Here is a 20226-nt window from a genome sequence, read left to right on the forward strand (position 1 = left end):
TGCACTATGAACTAACATGAATGATTAAGATACAGTTGTATTGCTCAACTATTATTATACAGTGTAAAATGTATATTGCATATGATTCATGTAAGCTAAATAAGTTAATAAATCTTTGTTAACAAATGGCACTTGCAGTCTGTTACCTGACATTCACTTACATGTTTCTAGGTTATAGCAAAAAGAACATTTAAAAAGAACAAGCGTGGTCCAACCTAGCTATCGGTCGACCTCTAGTTTCAATTACCATCTAACGTTAGTTAACAAAGCTAAACAGCGTTGCCCTTTGTGTAATGAGTTACATAAACTGTTAAATGCACTTACTGGTTAAACACTTACTTACTTACCGGTTGTGGTCCACAAACAACGCCTTCTCCAGACAAAGAGGAAACGGCTTCATCTTTCAAGAATAATCTTTGTGCGAATCCAGCATTAAACTGATTAAGATTGAGGAAGCTGCCCTCAGCTAAATGTGCTGCACAGTTTTAAATTTTGATTATAATTTTCGGGAACCGAGTTAAACATAAATTGTAACCACTGATTTCTAAGTACAGCGTCCATGGGAAGGCCAAACAAAGGTGATTTGACTCCGGGATGAAAATAACAGCGTCTTGATGACATGGCGACAAACACACTCTACAAATGCAACACTTCCTCTTCTCCACGTGGGAGAACAACAAGACCACGGCCCCTTTTTTGCGTATTCTTGTGTGCGGAGGGTTAGTCAACAAAATGTTCTAGTGACGTCATTACAGCAGGAAGTGCAGGGGTGTAGTCCAAACCGGCCGTTCGCTGTAGGCTTTGAAAGGGGAATTCTGTTAAATAAAATATCTTGCTTGGCATTGAACTTTGAGCTTTATAATTTTACAGGTATTATTTATGCTCTAACAGCAACATTACACACTAACTAAAGTTAGTGAAAGATGGAATTGCAAAGAATTGGACCTTTAAAAGTGTTTCATCACACACAGAACATTTATGGACCAAATAACACTATAAGATTGTCAGAATATCAAAATGTCAGCAGTCCAGATTCTCAATCAGTCCTGGCGACCCACTTCTCTGCACATTTTGTAGGCCTCTCTTTCTGACACACTCGGTTCGGTTCATGGAGCTCTCTCCTAATAAGCTGATCTGAATCAGGTGTTAGAAAAAGAAGACATACAAAATGAACCACTGCAGAAGTGAATACCAATAACATTGTAAATACTACCAGACTCAAATTTCCAAACCTCTCCCCTTACGAAACAAAAATATATTGCAGTATATTGGAAAATATCATGTTATACATTGGGCAATATATTCACATATATGGGATTTAATATTTATATTCTCCAATATATTTCAATATATTGAAAGGGGCATTCATTTGTATATTATGTAATATATTACAGGAATATATATTATATTGTATAATACCATCAATATATTATTCCATGTATTTACAATATATTATAATATATTGGTAAATATATTTTCCTTTCGTAAGGGTCTGTAGATGTTCAAACCATATTTAACATAAATGGTTCATACAGCATTATATTCAGCTTTATAATCTTTAAATATTTTTATTTTCTCAAGGGTTTTTCCATTGATAGGCCTAATGTCCAATTTAACATCCTCTGTGGCCGTGGAGCAACCATGGTATGATAAAATAAAAGCAGTTTAAGTAAATTTCCATTAAAAGGCACATATGCAAATTAACTTTTACATGATGTTTGAACATAAATGTGTGTTGACAGCATATATATATATATATATATATATATATATATATATATATATATATATATATATATATATATATATATATATATATACTTACAGCAAATATAGCAGCAGGTACTGTATATTACATTACACTGCATTCACTTAAGTACACAGATCTAATATACACACCTGATTTGTCACAAACTGCAATGTCACATGAGCGTCCGCAATACAGATGATAGCCAAAGCCAAACAGATGTATTATGTTTCAGTTTTTCATTTGCGTGTTCACAAGCTGTGAAGGCTCCGCCCTCTGCGGTGGGGAGCAGAAGCTCATTTGCATTTAAAGGAGACACACAAAACAGCTCATTTTTCTCAAACCCAAAAATTGGCATTTTCTAGTTTTTCCATCTTGCAAAAAGGTAAACAACTGTAAAGATGAAATGAATTGTAAACAATGCAGAATTTTGATTGTATTCAAAATAGTTTCCATGCACACTTAAAAAAAGTGACAAAAACTCTGCATTGCCAAATCCTTAGCTTTCAAGGGCTTAAACAAGACCGAAGCCCTCTCAGCTAGATAATCCAATACTTGGCTTAATCCACACTAAGTTCACCAAGCCAAATTATTAAAACAAAAATAGAGAAAAACCTCAAACATTGGACAGAAGCAACATCACAAAAATGTACATTGGAGTGCTATCTATCCCTAAACCAAGAGTGCCAATTGGCAGAATATTTGAGCACAGTGACTATGAAAACTACCCAAAGATACATGCAGAAAGGGACATATGAGAAAAAAAGAAGTCGAAAGAATGAAATGAAGTGAAAACAGAAGAGCACTTCATGACCTCATGTTTGAACTACACACAGATCCGGAATCTTATTTTTCAGTTTCACAGCCCACCACAAAGACTTCCATCTGAAAGCATACAAGGACAAACTCGCATGCCTGCAAGGTGAAACTCTAGCAAGATAAAAAAAAAAAAAAAACCTGGCTGCAAGGCATGCAGCATGATCCCCTGGCATGACAAAAGGGCAACCTGCAAGGATCACCCAAAATAAATCATATTTATGAGTTTGCTGTCTGAATTAAATTTGATAAGACAAAAAAAGAGAGTGCACTGCATAAATGGCAAAAACCGTGACTTTCTATTGTTGAATGCAGAAAAAAACATACAAAAGTTCGATTGACAAGCAACTGCCGGAGCAGGTTCTTTTTTTAATGACTCATGAACTCACAAGCTTGATTCTGTATGGTAAATCCTTGAAAACACACACAAAAAATGGTTCCTCATTCAACATCTGTATGATTTCAAGCAGGGCAAAGCAGGCAAAGCAGCATAAACTGCTGCATCTTCGAACAAAACACACAATGTGGTTACATCAGTGTTTTTGAAGGAATAGATTGAGTGATAGAGGGCCCCATCATACACCCAGTGCAATGTTTTTAGTTTTTTTTTCTATTTTCATCCAGACGCAGTTATCATTTTCACGTCCAGCACCACGTGTCTAAACAGCAAATGCACTGTTGAGTACATTCAATCCTGAAAAGGCGCCGACAGCGTGGATGGTTCACTGTTTGAGCAGTAATGAACGTAATTGGCTAGCTTCTGCTCTAGGATATTTGCATGCGGCGATCTGATTGGATGACGCCTGCGTTAGCGCTTGAAAAGTTGAGAAATCTTCAACTTCTGCTGCTTGCAACGCGAGTGAAGCAATGCGACGGAACCCACAATTAAGTTCGGCAACGGATGATGTCACCCATTTAAACTAAATGGGAAGCGTTAACGCCAATGGCCCATGTGAATGCGCCATCAAACCAGAGCATCAGATTGTCAAATGTTTCTCTATGGCGCTGAAACCTAAAGATGTCCGAGATCCAGTGCCCGTGCAAATGATGCTCAAATGCTATTGGCTCATCTGCGTTCAAAGAGAGTGGCTTACCGATAGGTCAATTGCATGTTACGCCCCAAACACACCCATGACTCATTAAGAGACGAGATACAACCCTTTTGGACCATTCGCCTGGCGCGGTAGCCATTTTTTCTGTCGTTAAATGAACAAAAGTGGATTCAAACATGCCCTACGTGCTACTGCGCCATCTGCTTCAGACCATTCCAACATCCAACTTGCTCAGATCATTAAAATAAAATAGGGCCCAGAGTATAGATTCAAAACACTTAGAAACAGTTAATAATTTTAGGCCTAAATTTGTACAGTTCATTAATAGATTCCCATGACTACACTGAACTACACTGAATTGTATCAGTACTTTTTAGCATTGGATGATGTGTGTATTTCTAAACATTTCACCTCACCTGTCATTTTGGGTATCTTTTTTTCACTGAACCCATTATAGGATTATATTCTCTGCAAATTCATGCCATGCTGCCTTAGAATTTGGAAAACTAGCTATATTATGTGGCAAGCAGGATAAAATGCTTGCATTTTAAGTCAGCCATCGCATTTATATTGCCTTAAAATGCAGCCTATGTAAGCAGCCCACTACTTCTTGGAAGCATATTAACACACTCAAATAATCCACAACCAGAATTCTCTGTAATATAAATTCTGGTAGTGCTCTGTGGTTTATATTCAATATTTTATGTTAAATGTCTATCTGTACGGGCCTTGTGGTTACACAATCAATCTATTGCGATTCATGTCTTCATCATATCAGCCATTGGCAACAGCCTCTATCAATTTTTAAACAGCTCTGTGAGCTCAATGTATTGGGTCCAAGGCCGCATACTGAATGTACTGGTGTACATTCAAAGACCAATCTCATCAAAGAAAATAAACTGAAGAACATTCAGGTGTTGAATGAAATGGGAGTGCTGAAAAAGAATCAGATTTATACTTCCTACATAAAAAAGTATGTTTTATGTCCACTAGGATAGAGTGTGCAGAGCTAAACAGGCGCTTTCAATGTATTCTCTAAGGGAGCGGCAGACTCAAACAGAAGTTGTCAGATTGACAACAGAGCAGAGAAAGCAAGAACTGTCAAAAAGTTGAAAAACGTTCAACTTTATGCAAATGAGAAGCTAAAAACAGACAGTTCTATAGTTATAGGTTATTAGTAGTAGTCGTAATTATAATTAATTTTAAAACAATGACCAGGACCTTTGTTCAGAACAGTTTTGACAGTACACATTTGTCTGTGTGACGGAGTGTGAGGAAATTTAACATGTTTAAGTGTTTACATACTGGTTCATACTGGAGTGTGCAGTATCCCTGCTTTTCTAACATCATTATTGTTTTCTAATTGAAATATAATGATAAACTGTTTGCCATAATTTATGCTGTTGTTATATGCTATGTGTACATTCTCTGTGAGAATAAAAGTAAGAGGGGAAGAATGTCAATTTCTTTGAAATGGCTCCTGCAAACACAAATGTCCTACTAAAAACTACTAAAAAGGCATAGACCTTTGTATTACCTTCTTAGACAATCCTCAAACACTGCTTCCTAAATAATGTCATCAGGCTATTATATACAGCTGTAACAAAACAGTATATCACGGTCCACATAACCAAACACGCAAGTTTCCAAGCCCCACTGCAAAAATATTAACAAATTTTAACCCCAAATATTTGTGTCAGGTTGGTTAGCGAGGACTTTGTTGGAGATTGTTGACACATTGGTTACATTGCTCAACACTGCAAAGGCATGTTGCAAATAGAAACATTTGATGCTCTCTACAGAACAAACCGAAATACACACTTAAGCGTTTGCCAAATTTGTTCTACAATTATACTATTATTACAGCTTCAACTGGGGTTGCGCTTTCTTTCATTTTAGGGTGCTTAGCACCCTCTAGCATCCCCATAGAACCAGGCCTGACTGATCCTCGAGACTGTGGCACATAATAATTAGACATTATAAACGAAAATCTTTGTGACTCACCATTGGTGATAAATTGGTGGTTTATTCCTAATACAACCAATCAGCACGTTTAAATAGTGAAAACATAGTAACAATTATATTATTAATTATATTATTTTATTTATAGTAAATGTATATTCTATCTATCCCATGTATATAATTATTATAGTTATTATAACTGGGTAATAACTAGGTACAAACCCCGAACCTACCCCTAAACTTAACCTTAACCCATGTAGTTACCTTATTAACTAGTACTAAGTGCACTGTAAGTGCATGTACTGTAAAATAAAGGGCAACCAAAAATGTTAGTGGTTTCAGCGCAGCCAGCGGACACGCCCCAGCGTATGAGAGCAAAGAATACCGTTCCTTTTTTTCAAGATTTTGATAACTTATTTTATTTACTTAGCTGCTTTTTATCATTCAAATTTGGCTGGGTGGTTAATACCACATTTTTCTGTGGTGTGGCAAACTCAGAACATATATTTAATATTGCCAGTGCAGGGCCTTTAAAATGATTCTAAAACGTTTAAATTTGGTTCATCTTAAAAAATGTGTTACATTCTCTGCAATAAGGATAGAGTTTTTCAAGGTCAAACAACAGACCACAAAGCTGCTGAAAACATACACATACAGGAAGTTAGACAGTATAAAAAACAAAACAAAACAAAAACTGTGCAAACCAGAGATGATAAAGAAACAGAGGGAAAAAAGAGTGTTGAACAAGTGAAGAGATGCGTACGAAAGATAGTTGAAGGAAAAGCTGTATATCTTCACCATTTATCTTTACAGACACAGATCGTCCTACAGTCTGGTTGTCAGTGAACACTTTGTATGGTTTGATCACTGGTTCAGCTCTTATCAGGGGACAATTTCCCTGCATCTCTCCATCTCCTCTATGTTCCTTTTAACTTCCCCCATTCCTTCTCATGTCTTTTTCTTCCTCATCTCAGGAAAGTAGATTTACTCTTTGACGTTCATGTCTTCACATTTGCTCTTACCAACCATAATACAGATCTCAAATCATTTTAGTTAAAGGTGTCATGAACTGGCAAATTTTTTATAGTGTTGTCTGAGGTCAACTTACGACATTTGCATGGTTTTTACATTCAAAAACATCATAACTAATAAGTAATAGTCTATTTTCTACACTGGTTTTGAGGCTCTCTCCTGGACACTCATTTTTAATGGGCGTGTCACACTGAAGACTTAGAAGTAAATGCCCACGGCTAGGATTGGATAAGATTTGCATATTTAATGAGCTTCAACTCCCTTCAACTGAAAGCGGCAACCGGAATACGATCTGTAACAATGCAATACTATCACACATAATAAAAAACATGTTTTACTCGCATAAGTGTGTTGCTCCATTCCTGTTGGATCCAATATAGAAGGCACAACATTATGTTTTAATTTCAATATGTCTGCAAATCCAGTGTCGACCTGTGTCCTGTTTACAAACGATTATCTTGCTATCTCCGGCATGTTTATTGCTCGTTTAGCTACAAGAGTCGGTGGCTGGGGCTACAGAAGCGGACGTACACAGTTATCTTTAGAAGTGGCGTTTCCCCCTTTTATTAGGTCATTGATTTGAGAGCTCTCATTTACTGAGCCTGGTGTCTAAAAGAAAAGCTTTTCTTTTACTAACAAGGATGTTTTCAGCTCCGAAACTTACAGGATATTTTTAAATTACCATGACCTTTTTAAATATCAAAGGCTCAAGGGAAAGTTAATTTCTCAATTCATGACCCCTTTAATAACCATTATATTTTAATAGATGGTGGAGTTCATGAATCAATCTGTATTTTTGAACAAATCATTTGATCGGTATGGTGGTTGACTCATTAGATTCATCCCAATCTGCATACTTGTGCACTATTTTATGCTTTTTTTGTAGAATAAATAGTTAATGTAATGTGATCACAATGAAAATTCCAGTAAGTTTTAATTTTTAATACATATCGTATATTCACAGATACAAAACGTACATTTTTGTACGTTTGGATAGATGGTGAAAACTAACAGTTAAATGTAAACATTATTATGTATTTAGAGCTAAAGAAATGTAAACCATTAAAATATATATATATATATATATATATATAAAGATATTTGTAATATTTGTAAACATAATTTACAGAAATGTGCAAGAAAATTACATTATTAGTGACAGTTTAACAATAACAAAATATTTTGAGTGGCTAATCTCACTTCTACATCTAAATCTACCCACCATTTATTAAAAATGGCGAGAGCCAATAAACGTTTGATATCACTGGCATAAAATGCGTCCTAAAAATGATTCACAATTCTAAATTTGTATTACAATATCTGCATTAGCAAAATTTATTTCATTGTGTGTCCCACGGCAAAATAAATATTTATAAACACTGGTTGAATGATTAAATAGATACTATTCATTTGAAGGTTTAAAGCATAGTCTTGTTTAACATGATGTACTTCTTCGAAATGAGTTTTCAGCAAAAGTCACACAGAGCAGAGACAAATATTATTTTATATTAAGTAGATGATTAAACTGCATTTAATAAATGTGACTGAAGTGAAAACAATGTCATTGACATGACAAATTAATACAATAGAATCAAAATATTAGTGCCGTGATTTTAATATTCAAAAAGATTTGTATACATTTGTACATCTGTAAAGTTGTTCATAAATAATTTGGGACCCAGGACCACAAAACCAGTCATAAGGGTAATTTTTTTTAAATTGAGATTTATACATCAGAATAAATAAGCTTTCAGTTGATGTATGGTTTGTTAGGATAGGACAATATTTGCCCGAGACACAACCATCTGAAAATCGGGTGCACTCAAATATACCCATGCGACTTATGTAATTGACTGGTTTTGTGGTCCAGGGTCACATTTACGTTTTAGTGCTGTCAATACGACAATGTTCTATGCTTCGTTGTCTATGGAAAGGTGGAAACACAGTTTTCATAAAAATACACATGAATACTCATGAGATCAGCAAAATCAACAAAAAAGTACACTTCAAATAATCGGGTGACGCGGAAGGGAAGCCATCTGAAGCTGGATGACTAAAATAATGTTATAAAATTCATACACCACACGCTAGAGTGCATAGTGCATGGTGAAATTTTGTAAGTTGTATGTAAGTATAAATGTCCAGTATGAAGCACAGCTCACACCGAAGTCACTTTAAACAAGGCAAATTTGCGTGACCAACTTGTTCTAAAATTCTGTGTGGTGAATTTTTCCGAATGCGAGGATTCCTATTGCAATGACAAACAACAGTAAACGTGACTTTTATAATAGAATGTTATTCGGGACACAACTATTAACTCCACTGATAAGACTGTTGCAACCTGGTGATACAACAATGTAGCCTGCATAAAAGGACACTGAAAAATCCCCACCGAGAGCACATACTGAAAGTTTTCTAGAACCAAGCGCACAGAGTGAAAGCACAGACTGAAAGTTTTCTGGAACAAATAAAGACAACCAGAGTGATAATGTCCCAGTGGACTAAATATCATCACTGTTTGAGCACGGCTCTGCAAATAAAATTCAAGGACCAGAACTAAGTGTGGAAAAAATTATATAAAAATGATATTATATAAAAATATTCATTATACCAAACCAATTAAATCATTCCAAAAAACCTGTCCGCTCAATGCTGCCCATGACCAATTAAATTCACATATTCCAAAGAGCTGTTTAATGACCAAGCAACTAGTCGTTTTTGAAATGTGATTCTGTATTCTCAGTAGGCTACTCACCTCATTCGGTGACACAGTTAGAACGCTCCGGCTCTTCCTCATCTTCTGTGACGTTTTCCTCTCCCTGTCTTGCAAAGGCCTGCTCCGCTGACACTCCTGCACAAAACAACACAAACCCACACAATCAACTCTCACAGAAAAGACAAAAAGAAGAGAGGAAAGAAAAGACATTTGACCTCGCTCGCTTGTGAGAGAGATGCCTCAGGGTAAAGTTAAGATGGAGAGTCTTTCTCTATTCTTCTGTGAGAGTGATACTAAGAAAGCAGAGTTCATCTGCAGTCTGACAGTGACAAGCATCTCTTAAACCCTTGCAGTAACATCTTTATCAGCTTGTGCACTCAATATTCTTTTTAGCCTGACAAACTAACGATTTAAAAAAAAAAAAGAGATCCTTGGACCGAGACTGTTTTTACATCTCTTGTGCATGATGTTGCTGGGTCAATTATAATACCAAAAATAAGGCAGTTCTCTTTTAATTTGACAGTAAAAAAATATTATCTTAATTTTGATTGCCTTATGTTTGATTTATGCTATGCTGTTTCTTAAAAAAAAGAAAAGGTAGATATAAACGCATTGCAATATCATCATTCATTCTATCCTACATATATTATTTAATGCCATCTCGCATTAATTAACTTAATGAGTAAATCTTACTGAATCATGCTCATCTTCACATCTAAATGTCCCGTTCATTCTTATGGAACGTTCTGTAAAGCATCACATGAAATAAAGATGACACCAGACAATAAACTGCAAAAACTGAGGGCTTAAATACACAGGTACACATAATTGTTGACAGGTGAACATTATCAGTAACCAAGGGAACTAACCAGGGACAAATCTGAACTAAACTGAACCACCAGAGACAAACACATGAGAACAAAAAGACACCTAAACATAATCCTGACACAAAGCTTTATGTAAGTAACAGTAGCCGAGAAAGGCAGAGCTTAGCGAATGGTCATTTCGAGGATCCTACTCTATGGACGTGCACTGATTGAGGATTATCATACAGATGGGCTTATTTTTATAGCTGGGTGACTTTGAATGAATGAAATACTCCAAAACAGTTGGAATATGATTTTAAAACAAGCCTTAACCAGCAAAAAATAATACATTGACAATGTGCTGTTGCTGTAAATTGGAACTGCTCAACCGTAAAATTTCCAAGTCCTTTCAATTTAAGGAACAGACTATTGAAGAAAAAGGAAATAAAACTGTATGTGCGCAATAACCCTGGCTGAAAGAAAACACATCTTCAGGATGTAATACATCACATTTATATATATATATACATATATGTATGTGTGTGTGTGTGTGTGTGTGTGTGTGTGTGTGTATTACATCCTGTAGATGTGATCCCATTATACAATCTCCTTCTTCTCTCTTTCGCTCTACCTATGTCATATGTAACATATGTGACATAATGTGACATGCCTCATACACCTGACCAAGCGTTGAGGTGTCCATGAGCAAGACAACTGCTGCTCCTGACGAGCTGGATTGCGCCTTAAATGGCTGACATCGACGTCGGTGTATGAATGTGAGATAAAATGTAAAACGCTTTGGATGGCCATAGAGTGTGTTGAAAGCACTTTATAAATGCAGTCCATTTACCATTTACATACCCTTTTATGTTTAAGAGTAAATAACTACAACTGTCCAGAAACTAAGGTAACCTTAAGGGTATGTAACTAGCCATAGCAACTCCCTCCCTAGAGCCCTAGGTTATGTTCCAAGGTTAGATTGCTTTTGAAACCAATTGTATTCAAATGTATGTAATTTAATTAATATAGTTGAATTAAAATAACTTAATGTGTTATACAGCTACAGTTATATAATATACAATAATATATATAAATTATATTATTAGCACTATTATTATAATGTAATGTTTAAATGTTAATTCAATTCAAATATATTTATTTATTGTATTGTCACATGTCACTGACCGCCCAGCCAAACTGAGCAATTGTGGGGAGAATGGCTTTAGACAGAGAGGTGACCAAGAACTCATTGGCCACTTTGACAGAGCTCCAGCATTTCTCTGTGGAGAGAGGAGAACCTTCCAGAAGAACCACAATCTCTGCAGCACTTCTCCAATCAGGCCAGTATGGTGGAGTGGCCAGAGGACACATGACAGGTCGTCTGAAGTTTGCCAAAAGGCAACTGAAGGACTATCATACCATGAGAAACAAAATTCTCTGGTCTTATAAAAAAAGATTGACCTCTTTGGCCTGAATGGCAAGTGTTATGTCTGCAGGAAACCAGGCACTGCTCATCACCTGGCCAATACCATCCCTTATGGTGGTGGCAGCATCATGCTGTGGGGATGTTTTTCAGCAGCAGGAACTAGGAGACCTGTTAGGATCAAGGGAAAGATGAATACAGCAATGTACAGAGACATTCTTGATGAAAATCTGCTCCAGAGTGCTCAGGACCTCAGACTGTGGAGAAGGTTCGCCTTCCAACAGGACAATGACCCTAAGCACACAGTCAAGATAACAAAGAAGTGGCCCAAATGAACATCACTGGAGAGATCTGAAAATGGCTGTGCATTGACACTCCCCATTCAACCTGATGAGAGGTCCTGCAAAAAAGAAACTGCTAAAAAAAGGTGTGCCAAGCTTGTAGCAGCATACTCAAAAAGATTTGAGGCAGTAATTTGTGTCAAAGGTGCTTCAACAAAGTATTGAGCAAAGGCTGTGAATACTTATGTATGTGATAATGTGCACTTTTTTAATTTGATATAAATTTAAAAAGATTTCAAACAAACTTCTTTCATGTTGTCATTATGGTTTATTGTTTGTAAAATTGAGGAAAATAATAATGAATTTAATCCATTTTGGAATAAGGCTGTAACATAAAATGTGGAAAAAGTGAAGCAGCGTGTGTGACGGTAAGTCAACCTTGCTTTCTGGAATAACCCCCTGTATAGATCAGCTACAGGTAATTCATGCATGCACAACCCGTTCTCACTCCCAAGGCGTCAAAATCCGAAGCATGGTCAAGTGCCTTCCGCGTCACAGTTAAGACGCTAAAGGTGCCCCTGGGCGTCATTTTGCGACGCGCTGGGTGCTCCATTCATTACAATGATAAACCTTAGGCGTCATAAACAGACGCATTTAATTATTTGCGTTTATAAAAGCAGACATGATTTTATTAATATTTAAAGGCTACTTTTATATTTTGGAGCAACTAACTCCACTCCTACCCTAAACCTACCCATATCTAAACAATATAAAACACATACCAGGCAAATAAATGTACAGTCCCAGGTATTTATTGCAAAAACTGACCAAAGCAGTATAAAAGTATTAACTCATGTTGCATTCCAAGTCTTCTGAAGTCATACGATATCTTCATGTGAAGAACAGAGTCGATCTTGATGTTTTAATCGCTGAAATGATGATCCCGCTGCCCCGTGAACGAACTCATTCATTTCTCATTCAAATAATTCAAAAGACTCTTGAGCATGACGCGATCGGTCACAAGACACACGAGAGCCAATGACATTTTACAATCAATGCTGACGTAATGACGCAATTGGTCACAAGACATACGAGAGCCAATGCAATTTCACTATGAAATCTCACGTAACCGGCGCCAATATTTGAAATTTGATTGTGTTTGTTGATGATCTTCTGCGGATGGAGATGCTGATCGCTTTTGGGGATTTTCTTCATACAAATCAATCGTTTGGCCTCGGAAAACTTGGATTATTTAACTTTTTTGAATAACTTGTGTATGCAGTCGTATATGTCAGGCTATATCCTGTGTTTTATATCATGTTCAGACAAATGGGTAGGTTTAGGGATGGGATGGGGTTGGGTTACATGTTAAGCATGACTAAATAGCGTAAATAAAATAAATGTAAATAAAATTATGCTTGCTGATTAAATTGAAAAACACGCTCCAACATGTCATAATGGCAAAATTATAAACTAATACAATTTCACCATGACGATAACATTACTAAAACCCAGCGCGTCTGTGTATGACGCCAAAGGGTTCTCACTGAAATGAATGGAACACCCAGCGCGTCGAAACATGACGCCTTGGGGCACCTTTAGCGTCTTTATTGTGATGCAGAAGGCACTTGACCATGCTTCGGTTTTTGACGCCTTGGGAGTGAGAATGGGTTGGCATGCATTGTTCAGCAGCAGCATCTTACTTGCTCACAGCTGTGTGTTGTGTAAGTATTGGCAATAGAAAGTCCTGTACTTTCTCTGCAGCAGCAACAGCAACAAAAATTAGCAGCACCATAGCAAATCTATTCCACCAAGACCAAACATATTAGGATTGTCATATCCATTTCCATACCAAACACTCAAAAGAGAGTTGTCATGACAGAAATGATTGAATTAATAAATCAAAGTTATGGTGTAAGAAGCACTTTTCCCCTTAAGTAAACATTAATGAACATCTTGTTATGTTGTGTGTGTGTGTAGTCGTCCGTCTTGCAAGCCACTATCAATATTCTCTTTAAGCTTGTGTTCTCTTGTCAATCCCTCAGTCGCCTATGTGCCCAACTCAATCCTCAGCCAGTGAAAACGATGGACAGTCCAGCCCGCAGGGAATTTGTAATTTGGCAGCTGTCTCTCAACATCTGAAAGCCTGAAAAGCATGACTCTATAACCACTTTCTATTGATTTGACCTCTGTTTTCTTCCATGGGCTTTCAGCAGCCTGGCCATACTGACATTAACCAGAGAAGGATTTAGATGTCCTATCGGGTCTAAAGGTAAGTAAGAGCTCACTTAAAATATTGCCTCTGTCATTGACTTAATTGAATTGGGAGAATATGTGGCATGCAAAGAGTCTCTGTAAGTATGTGTCTTTTATATGACAGTCACTCATCCTTAAACACTTAAAAGAGGTAAAAGGATTTCCCAAGAATATTTCAGGCAGTTTTTTAAGGCAGAAACTAAAAATCACATACCAATTTTACATTAATCAGCATTTCATTGTGTTGCAGAAATTTGTGAATGGTTTCCAATTTAGGATTTGTTCAATATCAGTGCATATTATTATTATTATTATTATTATTAATAGAATTATTTATTTTTTGCACATTTCAGACTCAGAGTAGAGAAATTAAACAGGTAATTATGTTTTTTATCACAATGTGAGATTTAAAAGGATAAATTAAGTTGCAAATATAAGATGCTGTTTTTATACTGGGCTGTTGAATGCTTGAATCTGATTGGTTGGCAAAAATTATAAGGTGTGCAATTATTTTTAGGGTAACGCACACCAAAAATAGTTCCAGGCAGGGCTTGACCGCATTACAGTTCCATATCACTCCACCAAATGATTTCAGTTTTAAAGGTCCTTACAGCCTACAACAGCAAACGAACCAAAACCCACAGCGACGCTGACCATGCAAAAAATATAATAAGCAATAGGACAAATTATTTCCATGTTTTTTGTCACAAAATTACATTTATTATGTACGAAAAGCACTCTCTTTCTCCCACTCAAACACAAACACACACATACAGCGCGGATACACACTCAAACAGAATCTTCTTTGCTCAATCAGCTTTGCTCTGACGATTTTTTTCAGTAAAATTGTTTAGCAACTTAAAAGCTACATGGCATTTCTTTCTAACGCTGTAATAAAGGGAATACTTTATTACTTTATTATTTGTAATACTTTTCTTACATTTTCATATTAGTAGACGGTACTGCCGAACACTGTTGTAAGATATGCACATACAGGTAATTCTCTCTCTCTCTTTCTCTCTCTCTCTCTCTCTCATTATATATATATATATATATATATATATATATATATATATATATATATATATATATATATATATATATATATATATATATATATATATATATATATATATCCTAGCTCTAAAATGATGTTTTGGAATTAGCAACGGAGGCTTTGGATTAGACGTGTAAGAAATTAGTGCTGCTCACAAGAGCATTTTAAATGTGTCTTGAATTGTCTTTTTTAATTGTTTTATACTGTTGTCTAAGGTCAACTTATGACTTTCAGGTGGTTTTAACATTCAAAAACATCATAATGAATAAGTAATTTTCTATCCTGGTTTTGAGGCTCTCTCTTGCAACACTCGGTTTTTATGGCCATGCCACACTGAAGACTTGGAAATAATTGCCCACGGCTAGGATTGGATAAGATTTGCCTATTTAATGATCTTCAGTTTCCGTCAGTGCATGTTGGAATTGCTTTAAAACCATGTGAGAAAATAGGAAAATGGCAACCTTGCAAAAAAAAATTATGAAACAAACACAATGATTTATCTCTCATCCACCCACGATTGATTGGAATGCTTTTTTTTTTTTTTTTCATAATGGTGGATATACAGCTCTGGAAAAAATTAAGAGACCACTTAAAACTGAGAAATCAATGTTAAGTGGTCTCTTAATTTTAAAAGTGGAAACCGTGCAACACACACACACACACGCCTATATGTGCACATATACGTCCTTTAAATACTATGTCAAGAGAGTAAACAACGCACATCAAATGTAAATGGAAAGCAATGTTATTTCAGCATTTAAGACCACGGGGACATGGTTTGTGTAACATTAGCAACAGATTATTAGCTGTTGGATAACATCATATTAATTACCGTTATGTGTCCGATGTTGTAGAGAGCGATGCGATTGTGCGGCGTTTACTACAGTAAAGTTAACAGAGTGGATTTCTGTGAGTGAATGGAGACAGGGCTAATTTGCATATTCATTGATCACATATTAAATTAAGCAAGGGTGTAGAGTTACATTAAATTTATTTCAAGGCATAATTTTTTTCACAGGAAAAAACATTTAAATGTGTAAATTTGGTGATCAAAGATGAATTTTAAAGGATAAAATTATTGACTACAAGTGGGACTTCATAATATAATGTATAATATATTTGTTGTTTAGAATTTACTGGTAGAATGCCATAGAGAGCTGAGAAGCATTGATGCTATACATCAAACTTTGATCTTGAAGGTCCAAAGAGCTCTACAGTCTACATTTCAACAAGAAAAAAATCCCAGGGGTTCAACAAAAATAGCCTTTTAAAGAATGGATTCCATGCACTGCGGCATCAGGAAAAACCATCCGCTCCACAGATACTCCACAGTCTAAGGCTAAAGCCTAAATTACCTATTTACCCATTCACCTCTCCCCATTCAAAGAGTAAATAAATGATAAATGTGTTCTAATATAATACAGTAGCTGCTGCAATCTGCACAATCACCAGCACACACAAAAAAGGAGGTGAGTCACTGCCAGCTAAATTACCATCCCAATTAAATCAATAAACGCCGCCTACTAATCACAAAGCCTTGTACAAATGCAGCATGAATATGTCATTATCTGTGGATCTCAAATCCTGTTTTCCCCACATTTTATGTTCTCCCATATACTTTTGAACTCCATTTGTTTGTTCTCTGCTTTAATAAAATAAAAATAAAATAGCATTCTGCATGGATTCGTATTGTTACAAAATATTCAATATCATCATTTACAATGTGGCTATTACATAAATTTACATTTATTTATTCCTTCATTTCTCAAACATCTGAGAAGCCACTATTTTTGTAAAGCTGCTTTAGAATAATACATATACTTGCTATTTTGCTTTTAGAAACATGTACTTTTTGCTTCTCATTTGAATGTAATTCTAAATAAGATTTAGTTTTTCTTTGACACAAAGGTCAAGTTTGTTGTTTTGCTCAATGCTTGCCTTGCTCACTTTCCTATACAATGTTGAGTTTTAAGAACAACTTTACATGCACTGACGAGTCTATTCTCATTAGACAATAACATAAAAGGGTTATAATATGCCAGACGTCCTCTGGGCAACAGCACAATCTGGCCCCACTGCTGTCGTTTTCTTGTTCTTCTGTGAAAGGCTCTGACATCCTGATAATAATTACTGTGACTAAAGCTCTTCTTTTGCCAGATGTTTTGACATCCAACAGACAGCATGTACAATGCCCCTTCAAGTAAACATACATATTCTAAGACAGTGTTTCAGTGGTTAAACACAATTAGTTACAGTCCATTAGCATGAAACAGAACTAGCGTCAACACTAAAAGAAACCGTGTTTCTAGGAGACCAGTGTAAAATATTACTACTCATGAAATTAAAACCATAAAATGCCAGCAGGATGTTCTTTATACAAAATATTCATTTTGGAGACAATTTTGTAAGTAAGGGAATTGACAGTATACAACTTCTGACAATTAATGAAAAAATACAGGAGCAGAAATCCTTGGTATAAAGATATATTAACAAATATTTTGTTGCTATGCTATATTAATTTGTGTATATTTTGTATCATAGGGAACATTCCCATGACAATGTTTAGTGAGAGTCACGCACACTCATTTAAACATCAAAACAAACAGATAATGATTACGGTTGGATAAAGGGTCTTTAGTGTTTAATCTGTCCTAATGATGAAAAGTCAATGAAAATGACCTCCTAGTCACTGAGCTGCTCTCCCCTCCAGTGAGGCAATTTAGGTTTTCTTAATAACCTGTGTCTGTAGCAGGGGGTTTATTCAGTAAAGCAATAAGCCTGTGTAAGTGTAAGAGGGGAAATGGCTTACATACATCAGGATTTTTTATCAGGATTTCTGTTGAGCCAGGGTAGGATGGATGGATGGATGGATGGATGGATGGATGGATGGATGGATGGATGGATGGATGGATGGATGGATGGATGGATGGATGGATGGATGGATGGATGGATGGATGGATGGATGGATGGATGGATGGATGGATGGATGGATGGATGGATGGATGGATGGATGGATGGATGGATGGATGGATGGATGGATGGATGGATGGATGGATGGATGGATGGATGGATAGATAGATAGATAGATAGATAGATAGATAGATAGATAGATAGATAGATAGATAGATAGATAGATAGATAGATAGATAGATAGATAGATAGATAGATAGATAGATAATGCAGTGCGTGTATATATTTCTTTCCTTTCCATTACTATACTAACTTTTAACTAGTATTAATCAGTCAATTATATCATCAGTTAACAGTTCACCAGTGAATTATGTGCATCCCTTAATTAAATCCAAAAATATTAACACAAAACTGAGAATTAATAAATGATTATTTATTCATCATTGAGGTGAGGGAGGAGCTTGGACAAATGGGAGGAAATACAGCGAATAATGCCATAATATAAAATGTAGCCTAAATAGTAGGACACATTTGTGCTATGAAAGCCTAAAATGTGACTGTGTTATGGAAATAATTCCCAAAAGCCATGATTTCCCAGGAAAATAAGCCTAAGTTTCTTAAAATAAATAGATATGGCAACACAGGTGGCAGAGAGCAGGATATCTCCAAGGAGAAGCAAACAGTTGCTGAAGGACATCTTCTGCCTAGAATCCCTAATGTTCCTCCATTAAACCCTTGCACACTTTGCTTCTCTGAACTGGTAAAAGATACACACACAAAGCGTTGGCATCACACAGGTTTGATGAAGTGCGATATAATTAGGTTTCATTAGACCTGAGTGCCAACATGAGTGCAATGACCATGAACCAAAGCTTGTGAATATTGGATGCTTCATTAAAAAACATTCTGCTTTGTTTCAGCAGGAAATAACTAAATTCAAGCCCTCGTTTTGCGAATACTGTCATAATCTAGTGAGATTTTGTATGAAAAAGTCTTGCAAGGCTGCAACAGATGGTGTGACCCTGATCTCAACCTCATCGAGTCAGCTTGGAATTACATGAAGTGACTGAAGAAAGTAAGAAAAAATTGGCAATTGATTGCCAATATCAATAGATGAACTGCTCAGCTCAACAACCTTCCTGCAAATTACCTTCAAAAAAATTGTACTGCATGAAGACACCAAATATTATTTAGATATAGCTAATAGAAGTTCAGTGATAAATATTACCTTATTCGTATTAATAATGCTTTTTAAAGATATCCTCATTTACAGCATCATTTGCATTTATGCATTTATCCATTTATTTTATACTTTTTGCAGACTTTTAGTTCTTTCAAAGAGAGTAAAATGAGAATATGTGACCCTGGACCAAAAAACCAATTATAAGGGTAAAACATATACGTTGAATAAATAGATTTTCCATTGATGTATGATTTTTTTAGGATAGGACAATATTTGGTGAGATACAACCATTTGAAAATCTGTAATCTGAGGGTGAAAAAAATAATCACATTTAAAGTTGTCCAAATGAAGTACTTAGTAATGCATATTACTGCTACTAATAGTAAAAATTATATATTTACGGTAGGAAATTTACAAAATATCTTCATGGAACATGATCTTTTCTTAACATCCTAATGATTTTTGAAAATGTTGACCTATACAATTTTTTGTTGGCTATTGCCACAAATACAGGGAGTGCAGAATTATTAGGCAAATGAGTATTTTGACCACATCATCCTCGTTATGCATGTTGTCTTACTCCAAGCTGTATAGGCTGGAAAGCCTACTACCAATTAAGCATATTAGGTGATGTGCATCTCTGTAATGAGAAGGGGTGTGGTCTAATGACATCAACACTTTATTTTAGGTGTGCATAATTATTAGGCAACTTCCTTTCCTTTGGCAAAATGGGTCAAAAGAAGGACTTGACAGGCTCAGAAAAGTCAAAAATAGTGAGATATATTGCAGAGGGATGCAGCAGTCTTAAAACAGACAAGCTTCTGAAGCGTGATCATCGAACAATCAAGCGTTTCATTCAAAATAGTCAACAGGGTCGCAAGAAGCGTGTGGAAAAACCAAGGCGCAAAATAACTGCCCGTGAACTGAGAAAAGTCAAGCGTGCAGCTGCCAAGATGCCACTTGCCACCAGTTTGGCCATATTTCA

The 20226-nt window shown here is 35.9% G+C and overlaps 1 protein-coding gene across 1 annotated transcript in view; it reads right to left on the reverse strand.

The window, feature by feature from the left end:
• pde4ba (phosphodiesterase 4B, cAMP-specific a) overlaps nt 1–20226 on the reverse strand; it is a 198531-nt gene that overhangs the window by 143835 nt on the left and 34470 nt on the right. The window contains exon 2 of the mRNA XM_067459784.1: nt 9365–9460. Coding sequence (XP_067315885.1) covers nt 9365–9406 — 42 coding nt within the window. The 5' untranslated portion in view covers nt 9407–9460. The remainder of the gene's footprint in view (nt 1–9364; nt 9461–20226) is intronic.

Source organism: Pseudorasbora parva, chromosome 12 (genome assembly GCF_024679245.1).
Source record: "Pseudorasbora parva isolate DD20220531a chromosome 12, ASM2467924v1, whole genome shotgun sequence".
In the NCBI taxonomy this organism is placed as follows: Eukaryota; Metazoa; Chordata; class Actinopteri; order Cypriniformes; family Gobionidae; genus Pseudorasbora; species Pseudorasbora parva.